Source organism: Oryzias melastigma, linkage group LG14 (genome assembly GCF_002922805.2).
Source record: "Oryzias melastigma strain HK-1 linkage group LG14, ASM292280v2, whole genome shotgun sequence".
Classification (NCBI taxonomy): Eukaryota; Metazoa; Chordata; class Actinopteri; order Beloniformes; family Adrianichthyidae; genus Oryzias; species Oryzias melastigma.
The window spans coordinates 23,222,861-23,242,287 of record NC_050525.1 but is presented as its reverse complement, the minus strand read 5'-3'; the positions used below and the strand labels follow the sequence as shown (position 1 = coordinate 23,242,287).

General features: G+C 37.5%; 3 protein-coding genes across 10 annotated transcripts in view; 2 read left to right on the top strand and 1 right to left on the bottom strand.

Annotated features, from left to right (window-relative positions):
* Positions 1–1,053: 1,053 nt before the first annotated feature.
* Positions 1,054–11,224, top strand: ppp2cab (protein phosphatase 2 catalytic subunit alpha b). The gene is made up of 7 exons (XM_024266153.2): positions 1,054–1,420; positions 8,703–8,912; positions 8,999–9,172; positions 9,286–9,375; positions 9,953–10,114; positions 10,269–10,387; positions 10,470–11,224. Exons 1-7 carry the CDS (start codon positions 1,319–1,321, stop codon positions 10,540–10,542), a joined length of 930 nt encoding a protein of 309 aa, XP_024121921.1. The 5' UTR covers positions 1,054–1,318; the 3' UTR covers positions 10,543–11,224.
* Positions 11,225–11,695: 471 nt separating this feature from the next.
* skp1 (S-phase kinase-associated protein 1) lies at positions 11,696–16,514 on the top strand. The gene is made up of 6 exons (XM_024265641.1): positions 11,696–11,875; positions 12,454–12,553; positions 12,647–12,720; positions 13,307–13,450; positions 15,593–15,733; positions 15,875–16,514. Exons 2-6 carry the CDS (start codon positions 12,457–12,459, stop codon positions 15,908–15,910), a joined length of 492 nt encoding a protein of 163 aa, XP_024121409.1. The 5' UTR covers positions 11,696–11,875; positions 12,454–12,456; the 3' UTR covers positions 15,911–16,514.
* The window catches only part of tcf7 (transcription factor 7), a 69,262-nt gene continuing 66,173 nt past the window's right edge, over positions 16,339–19,427 (bottom strand). For 4 of the 8 annotated variants that reach the window (XM_024265593.2, XM_024265606.2, XM_024265612.2 and 1 more), the window contains one exon: positions 16,339–18,038. In XM_024265593.2, coding sequence (XP_024121361.1) covers positions 17,687–18,038 — 352 coding nt within the window. In that variant the 3' untranslated portion in view covers positions 16,339–17,686. Of the gene's footprint in view, positions 18,063–19,427 lie in introns of all 8 variants that reach the window. The other 4 variants (XM_024265637.2, XM_024265639.2, XM_024265631.2 and 1 more) reach the window with 2 other exon arrangements.

Below are 19,427 nucleotides of genomic sequence, written 5' to 3'. Positions count from 1 at the left end.
GAAAAAAAAAGATTTATTTAAGAAATAAAAAAAAAGGAGGAATGTGTCTGATTTGCTTCTAGTAAAGTTTTTTTTATGCTACAAACACTTAAATAAAAAATGTTAAATTACTTAAACTTACTTACAATTATAAAATGTGTTTTATACAATAGTTTTGACACTATTAAATGAATAGTTTTATATTAGAAATGTCCATTCCAATAGCAATATTTTATTATTTATTGCATTTTTAGGTTTCCAAATGTAACTCAGTTTTATTCAATTTACATATTTAAAACATGTTTTGCACAACTAAACCAAATTGTATGGAAATTTTCAGTGCCATCAGATTTGGATTTTTTTGAATGAGCCTTTGATTTTTCTTCCTAAATTTTTTTTAAACATTTGAATATTTTTCATCTGCTCCAACTCAAATAGAAAAGGGCCAATCCAGTAATATACATCAATGGTTGAGGCGTAGATTTTTTTCCCTTCAATTTTTTTTCTATTGTATTCTTGGCCCAAGTCTCAAATTTCAAAACATTGAAAATTTTAAGATAGAAAATATTTTTCAGAGTAATTTTTTTTTTTTTTTAAGCAAGGGTTAAAATAATTCGGAAAGAAAATTCTAAGGTTTAAAAAATTCAGAAAGACAATTTGAAGATTGAAAAAAAAAAAATCAAAGGTTAAAAAAAAATCAGAATCTCATGGAACTGAAACACTTCAATAAAATTTTGTCCAGTTGTGCAAAACATTTTTAAATAAGTAAATTCAACAAAATTGAGTGACATTTGCGAAAACGAGCAAAAAAGTACTTCAAAAGAAAATGATTAACATAATTAACAAATTAATAATACATTTGCTTAGTAAAGAGCAATTTAATGTATTAAGAATATACGAAATTTAATGAAACACAATACATTATTTGTCTTAGATTTACCATGATGGATTTTATTAATATCCTAAAAAATGTAACCAGGAAAAAAATAGGTATTGAGAAAACAATGTATTATGTTCATGATTAAATAGTCATTGCCCGGTTCTGGTGCTTTTATCTTGAAGGTCTTAAACGGAAGTGCAGCGTATGACCACTGCCGTCTTAACAAAAGCCATTTTCAGGGTGGATCACCAAACAGAGCGGTCCCCCGCCCCTCTTCAGTCAATTCATAGTGATCTGGCAGCTGGAGGTCCATGCGTCTGTCGGTCGGAGTGAAACCATCGCCTGCGGTCTGCGTGTTGTAAGCTCCGGGGAAGTCGGAGTCTCTTGGGAGAGCCGCCGCCTGGAAACCCGTCGGTGAAACCGTCGTATCGGCCAAGAAAACAGTCGAAAACAGCAGAAATGGAAGAAAAGGCGTTCACGAAAGAACTCGACCAGTGGATCGAGCAGCTCAACGAATGCAAACAGCTAACCGAAGGACAAGTGAAAACGCTGTGTGAAAAGGTGAGATGATTTTTTTTAATTAAACAACCCTCCGGTGAACCCTAAATTCCATTAAACGTCTCGCCCCCTCGTCGCTTTTTCTGACATTCTTAAAATGGCGTCTATAGTGTAGATTTCACCGCGCGATATTCGACTGAGTCTCCACTCTCACTCTGGGATGAATTGAGAAGCTGCTCGTGTTTACAGGGGGGTCGGTGAAAGAAATCATGTTCTGAAGGCAGCTTGAGGGATTTACCGGGAGGGGGGCAAACCCGCTAGCCGCGCTGGGGCAGAAGCGGCGCTCCCTGCCCTCCTCGCGGGCGCCACGGTGACTGCCGCATCCCCAGCTAGGCAGCTGTCGCAGCAAAAAAGCCACAGTCTGCTACAGTTACCCCCCCACGGCTAAATAAAGCCCCCTGATTTTTGGTAGTGCTCTGAAAGAACCCCCCTCTCAGTGACAGTCTGATAATTATCTTAAAAATATCCTTTTAAATCAGGCATCTTTTTGGTCAACTGTTATGGTTTTCCTAGACTCTTATTGTCGTAAAAATTCAACTCTGTCCTGCTTTTATTTTGTCCTGTAAAAGCTTATACTGCAGATATATTTTAGCTCTTCTTTAATGGCATATTCTTCTAGGATTCTGTAGTTTTTAAGCATTCTGACCTGTTTTTTTGTGGGAAGAAATAACAATTTAAAGCACTTCCTGCAGTGGATGTAGTTTAAGGTCCCACTCCGATCATCTTTTGAACTATTTTAGGTCGTGTAGTTATGATTGTGCCGTTTTGTGTGTATATATTTAGGTTCTGCAGAGTGGTAGTAGTTGATTGGAAATTTGTATTTGTGTTGTGACTATTAGTTTTGGAGCAACCCCACCCCCACTTCCCATCACACTCCTGTTTATGCCGGGGGTCGTCAACCTTTAACAGTAAAAGACCTATTTGGGCTCGATCTCTACTGATCAAAACCTACAAGAAGCCGCTTTTAGCCTTTAAGAAACTTGGATTTGCATTCCTGACCTTCTTTTTTTTTTTTTTTTAAATAATTAAATTAAATTCTGCCTATTTTTTGACATGAACAAAAGCAAAAATATAAAAAGAACAGGTCAAACTTACCAAAATTTTGCTTTCCATATAAAATCTGTGGATTCTGGCGGTAGCATTGAGCAAACAAAACATTTTCAGGTCAACTGGGATGTAAAAACCCGCAGTTTATCATCTATTTGCACCTCAGCCATCAATTTAAACATTAAACTAATCTAAATTCAATAAATGCTAATTAAGTATTCCTTACTTTTAAAAATGGTCATCTTCTTTTTTTCTGTTCTTTTCCTCAGCAGTTTTACACTGCTGGGTTTTGTTATTTTAGTTTGGGGTTGGACCTTGGTAGTCTTAGTTTGCGGGTTTTGTTTATTTGTTTTTTTTTGGCAGTTTTGGTTTTTCGGAGCTGCTGACTCAGACGGTCGACATGGCTGGGTCAGCAGTCTCCCTGACTTATTTTCTGTTTGGCCATGTAGTCACCATGTAGAGATAAAAATATTTTTTTAGGAAAATATATTCACATTTATGTTTTAGCTTGAACACAATCATAGTAAACAACTTATGTCTTATTTTGTGCAACAAATAATAGACAATTTTGTTCAACATTCCTGAAATCAGTAATACCATGTCTTTGACACCAATTGAATTTGATTTTTTTGTAAAATTTAGTGTTGACATGAACAGCAGTGCCACTACTTAGTGCAAAATTGTTGTAAACAACACACAAAAAAAAAAAATAATTCAAGTAGCTGCGAGGCACATTGGTGCAACATGCTCCCCCTATCTATCTCCAAAGGAACGTCTCACCAAAGGATGACAAATATAAACGTCTTACAGCCTCTTCAAAAAAAAAGAAGAAAAAAGATTGATACTTTTTGAGAATTTATCGAGAATCAATCATAGGACTAAATATCACGATATATATATTTCAATACCGATATTTTGGCACACCCCTAACTGCAAGGGAGCTTGTGGCCTGCCGATTTGTGTTTTTTACCTCACAACTAAAAGATTTTTCTAACAGCATTTTTTTCGTCTTCTCCTGATTAAAAAACAGCCACAAAAACATATTAAAAATGACAAAAATAGGATTGCAAACATGGTCTAAGCTTCTCCGTTAAAATGTATAGGCAAGTGTCTGGCGAAACGATACGTATCCCGATACGTGTCTCATGATACATATTGCAATATATCACATGACTGAACCACAACAATTTTCACTGTTTTTTTAAGAGTATGACTTAGGAAAAAAACTCTACCTAAATATTTAGGTTTTGGTGGAAAACAAAAGTAAAACACTAAAGGACGCTCCTAAAGAATTTTTTTAAATATCATCTTGTCAACATTTTTAATCATTACAAATATTGCCAAAGGAAATATCGCGATATATCACCTTATCGATTCTAGTTTGGGGTACTTTTTTAGTTTTGATGGTTGAGACCATTTTAATGTAATGTGTGAGACGATAAACAGATAATCAAAATTCAACATTTCTAAAAGAAATACACGTTATTTGTAACTCCTGCTAAGAGCTTTGCTAATTCCTGGGTTGCTTCCTGCTTCATGAGACATGTCCTGCAAAGTAGGAACGCTATCGCTAGGAAATCATTTAAAGGCTGAAGACCCACTGGGATTGCTCATAAATTAGCAGTCTGTCCGCCCCCCCATCGCTGATGTTGACATTTGCTGGATGTAAAGTGTGCATATGCTTGTGGTTGTAGTTATTAGCTGGTCAACAGATTCTGCACACTTTAGCAGTCTGAGCTGCGGCTTAACCCCAATCTCTCTGCTCAACCCCGTCTGTGCTGATCTTCAGCTCGGAATGTCTGGGTTAGGAGGAAAATTCGTCATCAGAGCGTAGTGATTTATTTTACTATTTCATTGACCCCTTTTTTATTTTTAAATCTATCTCATTGAATGTTCTACTAGTTTTAGTGAAAGCCAGATGGAGATTTTTCTTTTCGTTGAATGTTAGCATCTGGAGCTGCACGATATCAGGGCTGGACTGATACCAGCTTGTTCCAGTTTGGTTTGATGGTTTCCAGCTGTAAACCTTCTTCTGTTTGAGCTTAACTCCTCAAAAAGCTTACATTTTGAGTTTGGTCTTAAAAATATTTGTCCTTTTCAGACAAAAATAGATTCCGTTTGCTCTTTGAGCCATCATCTTAAAATTAAAGGCTATTTCCCATCTCCACTTGTCTTTGAAAGATGATTGTTTTGCTGTGTCATCCTCCATGTTTGGCCTGTCTTGTTGGAGCTGTGGCGTTGTGGCGTGAAGCAGCAGATGCTTTGACCGTCTGACATCCGATACAGGAACGCCATCAGACAAGAACGGCACGAATGCCTCCTGACGGAGCAAAGATGCCATGAAAATAGCCGAAAGGGAGAGAAGGCAGTTCCGGGGAGACGTCTCCGTGCACGCACCCATCCGTGGCTCAGAGCTGTAATATTTTCAGCACGCCACGCCCACGCTGCATCCTCCCTGACAGGAAAAACCAGCGGAGGATGCGATTGATTTGGAGTTGAATCACCATCACTATCAAAGCCTTTGTTGCTAAGGGGATCAGAGCGAGTGAGTGAGGACGACAAGGTTCATTGTGATTCAGCGAGCATTCGTCTCTGTTTTGGGGGTGTGTGGGGGTGTGGCGTGAAGAGATGTGCTGCGTAATCTATTTTCAGTCTCTGCTTTCCAGCCTCCTCTGAGCGTTCTCCAGTCAGACTTTTGTTCCTGCTTTCACAGCCAATCGAGGCTTGACACTCATCCTTCTCTAAAGTAAGAAGCTGTTCCGCTAAATGCAGTCTGTTTACAAAACTCTGCTCGATTATTAAATCGGATGTAACTTCGTTTATATTTTAATGACTGTCCCTGTTGATCAGGGACCAGATTTCTGTTCCCGTCAATTAGATGTGAAAATAGAATTGAGTGCAAAACAAATTGCTCAGATGGAGAGGTTCATTGTTCTTGTCTGTTTTTCTACGGTGGCCCTGAAGTGCAAATCACAACAAATCATTCAGTACAAAAACACGTTAAAGATCCCAACAATAAATAAAAAAACGGCAAAACAAATTACATGAAAAATCAAAACAAAAATCCAAAAATAAAATGTGAAAAAGAAAATTGGAAAATGTAATTTTTGGAAAAAATAAAAATTAAATATTTAAAAAAATTATACCTAAAGAAGAAAACAGTAAAGGTTGGTTTAATGGAATGATGATGATGTTATTTTGTTTTATTTGTTTTTTTTAAATGGTGTTTGTCTTTCTGGAATCTTTCATTTTTCTTTAGGATCTTTTAATATGTTTTTGCATTTGAGTGATTACTTGATGAGATTTCCCCTTCAGGGCCACCGTAGTTCTCCCTATGGCTACATTTTTAATTTTGTTGCCCTGAAAACATCTACAGAAAGCTGTTGGATATTTTTACTCTAAACCACACGAGTCAAAATCAAGGCCCTGGGGCCAGATCCGGCCCTCCAGGTCATTTTATTTTATTGTTATTAATGGCCCGACATTATCTTGCGCTTATTTCTAACTTGAATTATTTTGACAAAATATATTTTTACGGAAAGTAAAATATTGAAAATTATTTAAGGTTTACGTTGATTTATTCTGGAGTAATATTCCTGCCTGTTTTTATTTATAGTTACGTTAAAAAGTTACGTTTTTAAGTTAAAAAACATAGTTTTAGTGTGTTCAATAAATGTTTATCCTGTTCAGTCTGCAACCTAAAGTGTGATTTGGATTTTGGCCCCATGTGGGATTGACTCCCCTGCTCAATACACGCAAAGCTTTTGCCAGATGTAAATATTAGAGGGATGGAATAACGCCACGCCTTGGCGTTCTGTGATTAAATGTGACTCGTGTTTATGTGAAAATCCTATTTAAAAAAAAAGCAAATAAAGCTCTGTTTTGCTGTGCACAGTCAGCATTTTACCTGGAAGAGCTGCGTCAAATGTTTTCCTGCTGTCGTAAAAGAAACTCATCTTGTATATTTGAATAATAGTTTTCTGAAGTGCATGTCAGTGTTTCATCAGTCAGCCACTGCTGATGTGGTGATGCTAGCTGGATGTTAAACTCTGGACGAGCGTAAACATTTCTGAGGAGATCATGGGTTTTGGTTGGAGATGTGCATTCATGGGATTATAAAGGAACATTTCTTGGTTTTGCAGTCTGTGTGCTGTGTGGCACATCTATAATTTGGAGGTCAGGTGTGGTCCTGGTGCCTCATCTGGTGCTTTTCCTGCAGAAGCAGCAGGTCACACTCTCTTAGGGTTTATGTAATTGATTAGATAAACGGTAATCCTGCCTGCGGGGTGTTTCATTGTTTTTGGGATTATTAGTTGTTGTTTTTAGGTTGCGTCATCCTAAAATGAAGCCGGTGAAGGGCTGAGGTTGACTGTTTTTGACCAAATGTAAGCGTAGCATATTTAAAGATGCATTTTATGGAGTTATTTTAAGACAAAAAACAGATCCAAAAGGAAGAGACTGTTTGAAATGAGCTAAAAGCTCTCTAGAAGCAAAAAAAGAAGATATTTTCAGAAGACCTGCTCAGTGGCCTTGTGGTAAAGTGTCTGCCCTGAGACTGGAAGGTTGTGGGTTCAAATCCCAGCTGAGTTGGACTAAAGACTGTAAAAATGGGACCCAGAGCCTCCCTGCTTGACACTCAGCATGAATGGGTTGGATTGGGGGGTTAAATCTCCAAATGGTTCCTGAGCGCGGTTGTGTCTGCAGCTCACCACTCCCCCAGGGGTTGTGTCAAATGTGGAGAACAAATTTCACACACCTAAGTGTGTGATGGGACTTTGAAATTGATGATTTTCTGCTTTATTCACATTTGTATATTTTCTGTTGTCAAATATAGATTTACTTAAAGGATCTGATTATATCAGGAACATCAGAGATAGTGTCTCACACATTGGAACATGTAAAAACTGTGTCAAATGTTCAACCATTGATGGGAAGAAAAGCTGCCATTTCCCTTCACTCTTTTCATAGTTGTTTCTATTTTAGATCTTTTCCACTTGTGTTTAGCTGATAATGATCCGCCATTTTGGTTTTGCCCTGAGGCGACTCGGTGGTGATTGCACTAAAGTGAACTGTTACTATTACTAAAGGTAATTAGAGGAGCTGAAGGGTGCAGGGAGAGGAGTCCCAGGCTGACCTGACCCATTTCCTTTTTCCTTTCATCTGGCTCCAAACAGTGGATTGAAAATGCTGCTGTTCCACTTTCCTGCAGACGTCTAGAATATTCCGTCAGGCTTAGTGACTCAACTGCTTTAGAAGCACAAGCTCTGGCCAATCTGCCATGCCGACCCTGGAGGTTGAAAGGCCTTTGCGCCACATGCTGGTAAAAGACACGTGATGGATGGATGCTTGGAATATAGGTCAGCAGTGTGCAGCAGCGTTGCATCCAGCTGCATCACTGCCAAGTCCCAGCCGGCCTCGTTGTTTGGTCGGAGAAGCATCTTGTTAATGCTGACAAACAGCCCGAGCCGCATGGATTTTCCTCATACAAAAGAGCTTTGAAGTCAGTCATGCGATGTTGGGAACTAAAAACGGGTCCGAAACTTTCGCTTTAGGGCCACTTCTGCTCAGATCCTGCCTCTTAGTTTCAGCATAGTTTTTGAACCAAAGCTTTATTCAGATCACCCCCTGTTGAAACAAACCTGTCATTAATAGACTCCAAGAATAGACCGATTTGAATCTCCACATTTGTTTAAATTCTACTTCTGTTTTTAGTTATATTTAGTCTGTTAAAAAGCCACCTTACAGTCAAGGACCTGTACTTTGAGAATGACTCATACTCCACATCCGCTGCTTTTAGACCTCTTTGTGGGTGGAAGCAATGACAGAACAAATATACTTCTTTTTATCCCAGCCTAAAGCTGCATGTAATAAATTGAGCCCAATTAATGGAGTTATTCGTTTTTTATTTAAAAATGCTAACGTTCTCTCCTAGTTTTAGCTCCCGTTTGAATTTCTTTTAGGTCATGTTTGAGTTTGAGTACATCCAGTACTGTTTGTCCTACAGCAAGGAGGACACACTGAAGAAAGCGTTCATACAAGCTGCTGTGGAAAAAAATCTGCTATGAAATTGACAGGAAATGCTCCATCCTGAAGGAACCATGGAGGAATTTGGACAAAGATCTCTCTTGTGGATTGCAATGTTGCTCAATCACTTACAAGCTTAAAATAATCTGGATGTCAACGTCTCGTCTCTTTTTTTAAAGCTGCATTTAATTCTTGTTTCTTGATTCTTTTTCAGGCAAAAGAGATTCTAACAAAGGAATCAAATGTCCAGGAGGTGAGATGTCCAGTGACCGTTTGCGGAGACGTGCACGGCCAATTCCACGACCTCATGGAGCTGTTCAAGATCGGCGGGAAGTCTCCTGACACAAACTACCTGTTCATGGGGGACTATGTGGACAGAGGATACTACTCTGTAGAAACCGTCACTTTACTTGTAGCACTAAAAGTGAGTAATCAAACATTTGTAACCCTTATTTTTTTGTTTGCGATTACTTTTCAGGGGAATTAATTTTCTCTGCCTGTATGTTGCAGGTACGATTCCGGGAACGTATCACAATCCTCAGAGGGAACCACGAGAGCAGACAGATCACACAAGTTTATGGCTTCTATGACGAGTGCTTGAGGAAATATGGAAACGCTAATGTTTGGAAGTACTTCACAGATCTGTTCGATTACCTCCCCCTCACTGCCCTGGTAGACTCTCAGGTGAGGAACCTCTGAGAAAACTTCCTGTTTTGCAGTTTAATCTGCTTGGTTTCAAACTGGAAATCTTGCAGAAGATTCAGAGCTAAATTCATGAACTTGTTCTGGTTTTGCAGATTTTCTGCCTTCATGGAGGCCTGTCCCCGTCCATAGATACATTGGATCACATCAGGGCTCTGGACCGTTTGCAGGAGGTGCCACATGAGGTAAAACTCTATACTTGAACGCACTTTTACACCTAAAACACTTTATTTAAAGACCCCATCAATGAAAATTGTTTTTTTTTTGTAGCATTTTTCTGACAATAGAGGACATATATTAAGAAAATTTAGTTTTAAATATTTTTTCTGAGTATCTATTTATTTAAATTGTTGTGAATCAGAAACAGACAAAAACAAACAGTTTGAAAAAGAGTTTATTTCTGACATTGAAAATGGTCTTGTGTGATAATAAGGTAGTACCATAGGTGTCTAATAATAGACAGGGTATTATTTTCAATACCGTCACGAGAAAAATGGACATATTAAAGCACGTCTTACAGTCGAGGCCCGGGGGCCGCATCTGGCCCTCCAGGTGATTCTATTCGCCCCTCCAGATCCATTTATTGTTATTAATGGCCTGATTTTATCTTGTACTTATTTTTAACTTGTATAATTTTGACAAAATATATTTTTATGGAGGTTAAAATATTGAAAGTTATTTAAGGTTTAAGTTGATTCATAACTCGCCTGTTAAATGTGATGGTCGTTGGCCTGTTCCAGTTCTAACCTTTGTTCTTTTCAGGGTCCCATGTGCGACCTGCTGTGGTCGGACCCCGATGACCGTGGTGGCTGGGGCATCTCTCCTCGAGGAGCCGGTTACACCTTTGGTCAGGACATATCTGAGACCTTCAACCACGCCAACCGCCTCACACTGGTCTCTCGAGCCCACCAGCTGGTCATGGAGGTGCGTATAAACAAAAAATACTGTCCTAACATTGATATTTCATCTCTTATTTTGAAAATGTTTGGTATTTTGAGCTTTGTTAAGACAAAAAGTAGAATTTCTGTTCTGTTTTTGATCATTCTCTTTTCATTAATAACACATCTGCTCACCTCAGGGTTACAACTGGTGCCATGAGAGGAATGTGGTGACAATATTCAGTGCTCCTAACTACTGTTATCGCTGTGGGAACCAGGCAGCTATTATGGAATTAGATGACACCCTCAAATATTCCTTGTAAGTACATAAATAAAGAGCATTTGGTGGAGTAGATTGGTGGAATTTGTTCTTAAAATACATTTTTCTCTTTGTCCTGCAGCTTGCAGTTTGATCCTGCGCCTCGCAGAGGGGAGCCCCACGTAACCCGCCGCACCCCAGACTATTTCCTGTAAACTCTAACATTAGAACCCATCCGTACAGTCCAGCCCGGAGCGGCAGATAACCCTGGGAAATGATAAAATAACACAAATGTGGAATGGGAGCCTGGGACACCGCTTGCAGCGTCACAGCAATGCACATTGTATATCCACACTAGACCTATTTAAGCATTTCTCAAAATAATTCAGTGTCTGTGGGTGGACCAAAGGGTGTGTGCCATTTACCATTTGAATATTCAGTGCTGCCGACTGTACTAAATATCCCCTTTCCTCTTTAAGTCATGTGTAAATTCCTTCTTTTGTTTGCACGTAGCTGGACTAATGGCACCAACGTCCAAGATTTCTTATTTGCTCCTTCAAATGCGGCACTTTGAGTCACACCAGCTTTGGCTTATATCAAGGAGAAATGCATATGTTCTGTTTGCACTTTTGTAAATTTAAAGAAATGTAAGTTATAAAAAAAAAAGAGAACATGAGATTCACACTGTTTTTGTTTTGTTTTTTAAATATTGCGAATCAATAAAATTCCCCTAAAGCAAGCTCTACACAAGGCTTTGTTGTCCTAACTTTTTAGACAGATATATGCAGGAATGCAGTTTGGTTTATATACGATGCTAAATGTTCTATTGAATTCATGGATTCCCTCTGATTATATTATGTAAGAAGACATTTCAACAATAAAGGTTAAGGTGACTTATTGATGTTTTTGCTTATTTTATGCTGCTGAAATTTGTGGAAAAATTACAATTATATTGGAAAAGGTAAAGTTACAGTGATTTGTGTTAAATGATATTGCTAAAATGAAATAAACGGGGAGATAAAATTGCTGGAATGGACACGAAGGGAAACGGCGCCACCTCATGGCGAAAAGGTATAAATGCATGCAATAAAATAATATGTCACATTTGCAAAGGTTTGCTTAAAAGGCCATTATATTTTTAATTTTTTACTCCATTATTTCTGAGTAAATCGCATTTTAAAGCTACTTTTCGATAATATATAACACAAGATTTAAGTGCAAAATATATAAAAGAAAAGCTGTTTTTTTAAACAAAACATAACATTTATTTTTACAAACTAATGTTTTTATTTTATATAAAAGAAATACATAAAAAGGCGTTTAATAATAGTGATATCACTACCTATTTAGTGGAATAAACCCAGCAGAGCTGGCGTCCCCTCCCTTTCCTCTCCTGTCATTACACCTTTTCACCTGTAGAAGGCAGAAGACTCACCCACCTTCTTTCCATCCAGAGACTTCCAATTGCTGTCGGGAGTTACGCGTCTGTGAGGCCCGTTCTGCTAACTACAGAGGAATTCCGCCTCTGAATTTTCGTCAAAAATCACAGTAGGTATCTTTTTTACAGCGAGTATGTCTTTTTACACGTGTTACGCGTGAGAGTTGAGGCCAAACTGGTCCATGCGATTGATTTACGTAGTCATTTGAAGCGCCTCGATGTAGATGCTAATTGTCAACTAGCTAAAGTGGCGTTTAGCTACGGTGGTTGTTTTGTGAGGCAGTACCAGCTGCCGAAGGTTCATAGCTGTTGTTTAATGCATTTTCATTAATAATAAATCTGTAAATATGAGTTTTAAAAAATAGAAATACCTTTATTTAAGTCAAAATCACGACAAATATAAGATTGCTAATTTGAACGCGTTCACTCAAATGTTAGCTTAGCTCTCGTGTGTTTACATGATAAGTCCACGAATTTAATCTAACAAAAAATTATATTTTTAGCGAAAAGTTTGAAATTATTAAGACCACATACGCGTATTTGTTTTTAACTGAACCGTGTGTTTTTAAGCATCTGCGAGAAATGTTGTAAGTTAGCCATGTTAAGCTAATATATAACATGGTGTATTAGCTAGTCGTTAGCCTGTTATGTTAAAGTGTTATATCAATAACTTTTTTTTTTCTTTCAGATAATGCCCACGATAAAGCTGCAGAGCTCTGATGGAGAAATCTTTGAGGTTGACGTTGAGATAGCTAAACAGTCAGTCACCATAAAGACCATGTTAGAAGGTAAGACACTGGAATTATTAGCTCTGGTTAAACTATTTTACTGCCTGCTTGTATAGATTTTTATTCATTTTGTAATTATTTTTTTTTTTACAGATTTGGGGATGGATGATGAAGGAGATGATGACCCAGTTCCCCTGCCTAATGTAAACGCTGCCATCCTCAAGAAGGTATAGAAGATTTTATGTCACTGAATGGTTAAAATTACATAAAAACCTTTAACTTGAAATGCTGTCAGATCACCTAATATGTGGTAATTAAATAATTCTATAATTATAAACTCGCAAACAAGCAGGCGACAATGTAAGATAATGAAATTTGAAAAGAGCTTACTACAAATTCTTAAAAGCTGACCTTTTAATAGTTTATCTTTTAATTGACTTGAGTTTTATTAATTCACTCTTATAAATGTAGTTATTCCTTTAAATATTTTACCGTGGTAAAATATTTGCTGCTCCAGAGTCCTACTCAGTTTCAATCATTCACCTTTTTATTAACTTATTCCTACTTTTTCTCACATTTTAATTGAAATATAATTAGGAAAAAACATTGAATAGAAAAAATATATAATAATACTGTTGATTTTAAATTAGCAAATATTTTCAATTTGCTTAAAAGTTCTTGGCTTGCTGCAGTGTCCTTGCAAAAACATGACGTCACTTATACAATATTTGTATTACAAGTACTGTTTTTTAAATGAATGGAACACATATTTTGTCGTGAATGCTAATCTTATATGTGGTTTTCTGTTTTTAGGTGATTCAGTGGTGCACCCATCACAAAGACGACCCCCCTCCTCCTGAAGATGACGAGAACAAAGAGAAGAGGACAGATGATATTCCTGTGTGGGACCAGGAGTTTCTTAAAGTGGACCAAGGCACCTTGTTTGAGCTCATTCTGGTCAGTACATTTCATATTTAGTACATTGACCTTCATTTTGACGCAGACTCAGTTTTTTTTTAATACACCTGGATACCAAATCTTGGTATTTAAAATAATAACAGAGTGTTTTAACATCTTTTTAATGCTCCTGGTGGTGCTGAACCTGAACAAAAGTTCAAAAGCTAAAGCAGGAAGGTTGACAGTAAAAGTGAGGTAATGCCAGACGTCAGGGATCATCATAATGTTGAAGTCCAAAGTCTGCTGTACTTTTCCTGCTCTGTTGTGCAGCAAGAATGTTCGAGGATATTTTTGTGCTTCGATTTTAGTTTTCTCAATAAATTGGCTGCATTTCTGAAATTGTTAAAATTTACAAATTGTACCAATTAACCCTTTAGCAGGTATTGTAAATAAAAGTATTTTATCTTAGAGGCACAGAGTGTGCAGAGACACTTGTAATATTATTTTTTTCTCAGTTTTGAAGTTGAATTTCTTCTTGTAAAGATTTAAATTTTACTAAACGATTCGGTATTCCCTGACCGACTCTTTCATTTGGTTAACAAATTATCAAAACAAGATGGAAGATGTGTTTTTAATGCTGTCAGAGAGCAGGTTTGGGTACTCCTCTTCAATGCGAGGACAAACCATGTCATGTGCTGTGACAGGTAATCCGAGCAGAACTCAGGAGAGGTTGGGAAACGGTTGTTGGAAGATCCACCGTTTCCAGGAAGTGAGACACGAGTAACTTCAGTAGATCACCCCCCTCCCCATCCTTACTTTGTTTACTAGAAGCAATCGTTTCTTCTTTTAGCTACTACTCAAATCTTGGATTGAAACTGAAACGATTAGAAACTCCATAAACAAATTAGGGTTTTTTAAATGGATCACCGCTTGCATCAGAGAGCAGCACTTTCTCCAAAATGGGATTGTTTGTGGAGTAAAGTTCAAATCAACTGCATGGCATCATGCACTCTTATGTGCTATTTATTTATTTATTTTTTTTTTACAAAAGGGGAAAAGAAAATGTATTCCTTTTGCATAATTTCTGAAAGATTTAGTTTAAAAAAGTATGTTTAATTGCTGCTTTCTGAATTTGTCTTAGTCACAACTGCACTTACAGGTGGAGACAGGTTGTCTGCAGGCCAAAAATGGACAAAATTGTGTGAGTCATGCAGGTGATCCACAAGAAATGTTAAGATTGTAGACTGGCCAGTGAGTCTGGAGAGTGAAAATGCACTTTTTTATGCTGTGAGTGACAGGTTGTAGTGAACACCTAGGGTGTATTCAGACTGGACACATTTAGTTTGTTTAAAGTGAACCGGAGTTCATTTCCCCCAATACCCTGGATCACATTTTTACTCTGAACACCCCCAGATGGACTCTAGTCTGGGACCAGGAACCGCTCTCGGACCCATCTTTTGATGTGGTCTCAATTCATTTCCAATCAGATTAATCTCCATTTTATCAGAGTTTCTTCAGTCTGAATTGACTCCATGTTCTTATTGGAACAACTGGACCAAAATGGCCACCGTAGCTGCGAATAAACACAATAGTGAAGCAACAATGAAACACACCCACTCATTGAAATGTGGTTGGATCATTGAAACAACTTTTAACATGATACATGTTGGTGTTCACACTGTGTTCCCAACAATCTAAACGATTCTCTTGTTGCTTTACCCCGTTCTCGTAATTCCTGGCCAATGACTGTAGAGATGTTTAATCATGTGGTTTTGTTTACAAGCTTTGTTTCTGAGCAGAAATGTCCGGTTGACAGGAGTCTAAATACAGACCAAACGCAAAGTTTAGAACCAAATGAAGCGGACACGCACTTTTCCAGTCTGAATACACCCTTAAACTATCTGAAAGGATGAAATCCCAAATCCTGCACATCACACAAGGAGCCTGTTGGTGTTACACACCTGACAATGGTACGTTCCATTCTAATAAACCACTGAGGTGGTCGTATGAGCCTCACAGGAACTCTAAGACCCAGACAACCCCAAAAACCAGCATCAACCAACAACAGAACTCTGATGTTTTTTCAGTTTGGAGTCGAGTTTGAATCATAAACTTTTAGGTCAAGTCAGTCCACGAGTTCCCGCCGCCGCTCCCCTTTTCATCTCTTAATGGTTACATTCTATTTATTTACTTTCTGTTTAGGCTGCCAACTACTTGGACATCAAAGGTCTGTTAGATGTCACCTGCAAGACGGTGGCCAACATGATTAAAGGCAAAACCCCCGAGGAGATCAGGAAGACTTTCAACATCAAAAACGATTTCACAGAGGAGGAGGAAGCCCAGGTACTCACTCCATCCTTTTTTCTTTGTTAGATAACATTATAGAGATATTTTACATTCTTATATTGCATAGGAGTGTAGCTCGAGGCTAAATAAAGCGTTGAAAGCTCGCCGCCCTTCAGAAACTTTCCCCTCTGTCCGCAGGTACGCAAAGAGAACCAGTGGTGTGAAGAGAAGTGAAAGTGGTTCCTCTCAGCACTACCACATCCAAAAGGATTGTCCCTGCTAACTGGTTGCACTGGCGTTGTTCATATTTGTTAATATTTACATTTAGTATATTTAGAGCCACATGCCTCGTCCTCCCTACACCGTAAACCCCGCCCCTCTTTATTTCTACCTATTACTGCATGACCATTTTAACTTGCCTGTGTGGTGTTGGTCAATTAAAGTTAAAATGCTCTTTTGCATTTTCACAAACTCACATTGAGCACTGACGTCAAATAGTCATCAATTTGTATTCCTACAAACAAAACAACTTTAGATTTTCCGTACCAATAATTCCTTTTTTTTTTACTGGACATGCTAGTTTTATTTTAGGTTAGCTGAAAGAAATAAAACATCTTTTTTTGAAAATGAAAAGTCATGGGTGAATGTTTTTTTTTTTTTTCTTTTTTTTTTTCTCTGTAAATGTACCGTTTTGTGAAACCTCGTTAAGAAGTTGTTGATTGGAAAGGTGCAGTTTGAAGTGGAAACGGCTTTATTCATGTGTTGAATTAGAAAACCTTTTTCTCAGATGAGCTGATGCTGGTTTAGGGGATGAAGGAATAAAAATCTACTCCATGAATTTTGTGTGTTTTGTGTCTTGATGTGAAACAAAAGATCTTTTTCAGGATTTAAGGTTTCAGCCAAAAGAGATATTTATATTTTATTACATCAAAAAAAATACTAGCAATACATCAGGGTTCAAGGCTTTAAAAAATACAAAAAATAACATGGTTTTCTCAACTGTCCTGAAGTTTAATTTTGCACAAGAGCGCCACCTGCTGAAGTAAAATAAAAAAACATAAAAGCCTTTTAACTCAAAGTTTCAAACATGCAGATAAAACACAATACATAGTTTGACTGTTGCTGCTGCTGCTGTAACATCAGACCTCAAAACAGTTCTTCACAAAAAAACACTGCTTTAAAATAAAAAAAGTTTTAAACAGAATTTTTTTTAGTCATTTCATTTTTTGTTTTTTCATAAAAACATACAAAAAAAGTTTAATTACAATATAAGACTTTACAACACAATGCATTTAAAAATATCACTCATTTGGTCTCAGATTTGTTTTTTGGCGCTGTAGATATTGGTCAATGGGAAATTTAACTTTAAAAATAACATTAAAATTATACACACGCATTTAAAAAAATAAGAAAGATGGAAATACAGTTGAACCTGAAGCCTGGAAGTGCCTAAAAAATACTTGTAATTGTCTTTTTAATTGCGTTAATTACATTTAGCCCAGCTCAAATCACAAATACAGTTAGTCGCACAGCTGGTTACAACAACAAAATCCAGAAAGGAAGTAAAAAGGGTGGCAGAAGAAATAATAATAATCCTTCCCTTTTGTTAATCTGAGGTTGTCATGGTCAGTGCTCCCCTCATGACTGAATGCTTTGATCTGAATGAAGAGGAAAGGAGTATTTCTGGGAGGAGAAATTAAAATATCTTAATTTTAGTTTACTTTTTTTATGATTTGACTTAAAAAAATGGACTTTAGGGGCTAAAAATGACGACTTTAGTTTTGTTTAAGCAGGACTTGAAACTCAGATGTGGAGAAGCTCGTCTCCTACAGAAATACACCTCAAGATGCGACTTCTGTTGAAAGAATCAACGTTTTGCCACAAATATATGAACCTCCATTCTTTCATATGATGAAGAAGCGATTTGAGAAAGGAGCAGCTAACGAGGAAGTCCTCCGATGATGATGATGATGATGCCTAATACTGACAAATGCGGTGAGGCGGCGGCGATCACTGAGTCTCTGTCAACACTTTGAGGGAGAGTCCTGCCACCTTGGCGGCCGACAGCGCCCTTGAGCAATGCGTCTGCTTGGACAGTTCCAGGAGCGTGTGGGCGAGCTTGGCGGCGGGCGGATGGGGGGCGCCGCGTTTGTCGGCGGAGTGCGAGCGGGTGTGCGACGGCAAGGGGAGGCGCGTGGACGGGGAGGAGGGCGGCGGGGAGTAGCCCGGAGACGGGGGGTGCTGGTAGAGGCGAAGGCGGCCGGGGCAAGGGGAGGGGGGAGAGTCTATAGCACTTATATCTGAAGAAGATGGGCTGGGGCAGCCTCCTCCTTGAAGGTAGCGAATGCACTTCTTTTTCCTCCTGAGAACAGTCAGAGAGAGTTATCTGTGAATAAAGTGTGGATGGAGACGTCAGCGGGCCGCAGTGACAATGCAGCATTCACAGTGAGCTCAATGAACACATGAGGGGACCTCCAAAACGTTTACTCTGAGATGCTCTGATGATAGAAATGAAAGTTAACAAGCCCTCTGCCCACTTTCTGTTAGGAAAAATCACACATTTAAGGACCTTTTTAGACTAAAAATAAACGTCAAAATAAAGAATTTTTTAAAACAACTTTCTTTAAAACCCAAATTTGGTCAAATTTTTAATATTTAATTACACCTCCCCAAAAACGAACAAACAAAAAGTCAAATTATGTTAAAAAAACAGAAGAAAATGGAGTTCTCCAGGTTTAAAAGTGGAAATTTCTATAACATTAAAAAAAAGAACGTATCCAGAAGCTGGTTTGATGAAAAAAACCTCAAACATTCACTTTAAATTCATCATAATTAAAATTTGGATCACAACATGGCTCAATCATTTAGAAATCAAATAATAAACGACCACTTTAATGGTATGTATGAAAGTATGCAGCAAAAAGTAGTACACTTTAAGTTAGTTTTATCAAGTATCCCTAAGTAAAAGACCCGGGGTCTACAACCCGAGGTTCAGGAGCTGCTCTTTCATTCCTCCATTGTGGCTCTTTGGCTTTGAAGAAAACTTCAAACTTAATTAATTTATGTTTTGAACGAGCATATATAACAGTTTTTCATGTGCTTTACAGATTCACTTAATTGCACGTATTGGAACAAAATTAGTTATTAAACTAGATTACCAATATCTTTACATCATTTTAGCCTTTTCATTATTCAACTTTTTCAGTTTTTTAACTTATTTGTCTGCTGGCAAATAAATTAGCATTATGCAACATTAGCCTTTTAGCAAATTTTGGGCGATTTTGGAGTTTAGCAAATATTTTAGCCACAGACAAGCTGTTTTGGCTAAATTACCCTTTTTTCAGTTTTTTAGGTTAATTTAGAGTTGAGCTAATAACATTTTATGACAGTAATATTTAGAAATTTTATTAAAAATAAACTTCAAGAATTGTGCTTTATTTTTTTTTGTATATACAGTAGGTATGCTTGTAGTACACTGAAATAGAGTACTTTTTGCTAAAGATATGAATGTGTATTTCTATATCTTCCTTTATTTTTTATTGTTTTTCCTTTGCATCAATTAAGGATTAATTATCCTAATTTTTCTTTTTTTCTTCGTTGGTTCATTGCTAGAAATAAACTAATTCCCAACTTTCAAGGATAAAAAAAATACATAAAAAAGAATGAAAAACCTTTTTTTTGAAAATTTTAGCCCAAACTATGAAGTTTAAAAATGTCGAACCTCTGATAAATATTTTTAATGTTTTTAAAC